The 4,175-nt window shown below is 36.0% G+C and overlaps 1 protein-coding gene across 1 annotated transcript; it reads left to right on the top strand.

Annotated features, from left to right (window-relative positions):
• Positions 1-2,685: 2,685 nt before the first annotated feature.
• On the top strand, positions 2,686-3,624 carry LOC115304468 (olfactory receptor 6C1). The gene has a single exon (XM_029954643.1). It carries the CDS (start codon positions 2,686-2,688, stop codon positions 3,622-3,624), a length of 939 nt encoding a protein of 312 aa, XP_029810503.1.
• Positions 3,625-4,175: the final 551 nt, after the last annotated feature.

The raw sequence follows: 4,175 nt of genomic DNA, 5'->3' as shown, positions 1-4,175 counted from the left end.
TTTTTTGATGTTTTTTTTCCCCCTAGGAAGTGTGTCTTGGGTTTTTCCCTTATTATTTTCATTACTTTTTTTTTTCTCTTCTTTTTTTGGTGGTGGGGGTGGTTATGTTTAAATGGCACCAACTCTTATAAGTACCATCCTCCAGTGACTCACTGGGTTCCCCAGGGGAATCTTTGCTTTACTCAGACCAAAAGAAGTCTTAGAGAACACTTGGGTCACAGCCTAAAGCCCAGAAAGACTGACAGTGTAAATAAATTTAGAGTAATTATGAAGCTGACCTAGATATTTTCTACGACATTTATTTAAAGAATTTTCCTTTCCTCTAACATATCAGCCAAAACCACCCTGAACAACTCTTTACTCTAAAGGTTAAAAGAGAGAGAGAGAGAGAGAGAGAGAGAGAGAGAGAGAGAGAGAGAGAGAGGTAAGTGTAAAGCACAATGAATGCTTGGAAGCTATGATTCATGAAGTTTCTCTAATGATCTCTAGTGAAGTTAACTGAAGAATGAGTTTAGTAAACATAGAAAAAGTTGAAACAATTAGACTCTCAAAACTATTGCATTACTAAGGGATATGTTTACCCAGTGCAAGTAGGACATTAACAACAACAACAACAACAACAACAACAACAACATCAAGCACTACAAATAAAATGAACTCAGTCTAAGGCTCTTAATCTCCTAAAGGAACATCCTTTGGTCCTTCATATATCTTATAATATAGAGTTCCTTTCTCATCTTAAGCATCAAAGAAGTCATCAGTTTCTACTTTATCTAAAGAGTCATTGTTAATGGTAAATTGATGGTAACAATTTTGAAAGGACCTTATCTAAGGGTGCTTTCAGAATGAAACCTTGAAGGTACTTTATGGCCATCTTATTCAACAAATATGAAGTATTATTGTTAACTTTCATTTTGAATGTCAGTGTGTCTGTCTCAGAGGTCCTTAAAAGGGGTTCTTGATTTTTATTAAATGTGTGGAAGATTATATACAGATTAATCTAAACCATGTTCTTCCAGGGGGAAATATGGTTCTGCATTCAGAAATAATAAAGATGAGCTAAAGGCTTAGAGATACCCTTCATTCTCTGCATGCATACATCCTTAGGATGGCCTCTGGCTTGAAGAATCATATGCACCTTGTTAAACACTGATGTTTATTTCTCCCAAAGGCTGCTAATGAATGAAAGGATAACATTCATCAGGCTTAGTTGATGCTGGTAAATGAATACAATTCATTGAATTTTCATTAACATCTTTACCTAAATAGTATAGTATACCTCCCCCAAGTCTGTGATAGTGGATCATCTCTTCCTACAGGTTCTTTAAGCATGTTCTCTGATCCTACAAAAATGGTCTATCAGTACTCATTTTCAGTGATGTTCACATGAACTCTTCCTTACCTATTGTAACTTCCTTCATAGCTTTTCATACACTCCCTCAAAGTTTTCATCAGTAACCAGGAAGTATATGTCAGTCATGGTATTAAAACGTCTTAAAATTCATTGGAAACATAAGAGAATAAAGAATATGCAAAAACTTGCAATAAGGGTAAAAATACAGTGCATTGATACATTACTAACAATGAAATATCAATAATAGGTTTTTAAACCTGGATGCCAGTTAAATAGTGCAGAAATTTCAACCTTGAGGGTCTATTTGATAAGAATGCATTTGGGGATTTCATTTGTTATGGAAAAACCAGTGCTTTCAAAGAAACAAACCCTGGTGAAGGAAGAGTGATGTTCCTGAGCAGGGATAATGTTAATTGAAGGAATGAATTCTAAGGAAATTTAATGGAAGTAACTTTAAAATAATGTTTTATGAAGTTTTCTTTTTTTTGTTTTGTATTGTCTTTTTTTTTTTTTAAGTTTTCTTCTAAATTGTATATTCAAAGGCACCTGAGTGGCTCTGTGGGTTATGCATCCAACTTTTGGTTTCGATTCAGACCATGATCTCAAAGCTTTGTAGATTTGAGCCCCACATGGACTGCTTCGCTGGCAGTGTGGAGCCTGTTTGGGATTATGTCTTTCACCTTCTCTCTGTCCCTTCCCTATTTGTGCTGTCTCAGTCTCTCAGAAAATTAAGTGAATAAACACTAAAAAATTGAAAAAAAAAAACCCAAATTGTATATCTAACAAATTGGGATTTCCTTTTCATGTCTTTGTTACATTTTTACTACACATAGGGAATTTAGGCCCAGTAGGTTTATACATCTTGAAAAGTAGTTAACTAAAGAAAAAAAAACCTCTTATAAAACTAAGACCCACCCTATGAGATCTGACGCTTGGAATTTGAAATACAATAGAGAACTACACCTGTGGTGTGTTTGATTCGACAAACTCAATATCACTTGATTAATGAATTAGACATGTGTTTATCTTAAGTCTTCTATGACTATTCTAGGCACTGGATTGTGTTGCAATGGCTTTGAGGGTAAGATTCTGTCCTAAATTTCAGATACACAATGTAGTGAGGAGCTCATGGGAGGTTTCAGTACAGATGGTTAGTGTGCTGGATAAAATAAGACTAAGATACTTAAAATTTCCCCTGTAGGTTAAATGACAAAGTATTTCAGCAAAATTCTGGCTCCCCACTTGAATCTCTGTTAATCTACTTTCAAGGTTTGTTCCTCTTGATTTCTCTTAGAGGTCTGTCAGGAGTACAATAAATAAGCAACTGAAGAATGAGAAACCACACGGAAATAACAGAGTTTATCCTCCTGGGATTGTCTGATGACCCCCAGCTTCAGGTGCTGATCTTCGTCTTCCTGCTCATCACCTACATGCTCAGCATCACTGGCAATCTGACCATCATCACCCTGACCCTGCTGGATTCCCACCTCCAGACCCCCATGTATTTCTTCCTCAGAAACTTCTCCTTACTAGAGGTTTCCTTCACAACTGTCAGCATACCCAAGTTCCTGGGCACCATGATTACAGGAGATAAAGCCATTTCCTTTAATGACTGCATTGCTCAGCTATTTTTTTTCATCCTCTTAGGAGTCACTGAATTTTACCTTCTGGCTGCCATGTCCTATGACCGTTACATCGCCATCTGCAAACCTCTGCATTACATGACCATCATGAATCCCAGAGTCTGTATACTCCTTGTCTTCTCTTCATGGCTAATTTCATTCTTAATCATATTCCCCGCACTCATGTTGCTCTTACACCTTAGTTATTGTAGGTCTAATATTATTGACCACTTTACCTGTGATTATTTTCCACTGCTGCAACTTTCTTGTTCAGACACCAAATTCCTAGAGATACTGGGTTTTTCCTGTGCTGTGTTCACTTTAATGTTCACGTTGGCCTTGATATTTCTGTCCTACATATATATCATCAGAACAATTTTAAGAATTCCTTCTACTAGTCAGAGGACAAAGGCTTTTTCCACATGTTCATCCCATATGATTGTCATCTCCATCTCCTATGGCAGCTGCATTTTCATGTATATTAAACCCTCAGCAAAAGACAGAGCATCTCTGAGCAAGGGCGTTGCTGTGCTAAACACCTCAGTGGCCCCCATGCTGAACCCCTTTATTTACAGCCTAAGGAATCAGCAAGTCAGGCGAGCCTTCATGGACAGGGCAAGGAAGATTGTATTTTTTCTCAGAAAATGAAAGCTGTGGGGTCATGAATTAGCCACACACCACATGGCGATTTAAAATATACAAACATGATATTTAAGCAAGTTCTTCAAATTACAAGAGCTTCTTGTCTCCTTTTCATTCTTTCTTTGTTTCTACCAGTTTAAAGCACGTATAATATATTTCCCAGTCAATTGCAATGACCTCCTGTGTCTTTCTGGTTCCAAGTCTTCTGAACAGTTTCTTATTTGCAACTTTTTGAGCAATAACTTTTAAAAAGTATCGTAGTTTGAGTTTTATTTAAAAAAACAATTATTACCAAGAATGGAGAGGACACTGTGAATATTGATATGATATTTCACTTAATATATATACAGAAAATATAATTTTATGATTTTCACTGATATTTGACAGGAATTACTTTTACTGTCTTACCATTTCTCTAGGCAAAAAAATTCTTCAAATGCCATATGATTTACAGAAAAAATGTAAATGTTTTCATTTAAAAAACAAGAAAAATTGCACACTTAAAGGGCATGTCCATGTAAATTATCTGTTGGCTAAAAAAAGCAGCAATCTCTAAT

The sequence above is a fragment of the Suricata suricatta genome, chromosome 10 (assembly GCF_006229205.1).
Source record: "Suricata suricatta isolate VVHF042 chromosome 10, meerkat_22Aug2017_6uvM2_HiC, whole genome shotgun sequence".
NCBI classification, from domain to species: domain Eukaryota; kingdom Metazoa; phylum Chordata; class Mammalia; order Carnivora; family Herpestidae; genus Suricata; species Suricata suricatta.
The sequence above is the reverse complement of the archived record's forward strand: the minus strand, read 5'-3'. Positions and strand labels throughout refer to the sequence as shown.

Excerpts from the sequence above, each read along its gene's own strand:
- LOC115304468 (XM_029954643.1), top strand. The coding sequence starts at position 2,686 with ATGAGAAACCACACGGAAATAACAGAGTTTATCCTCCTGGGATTGTCT.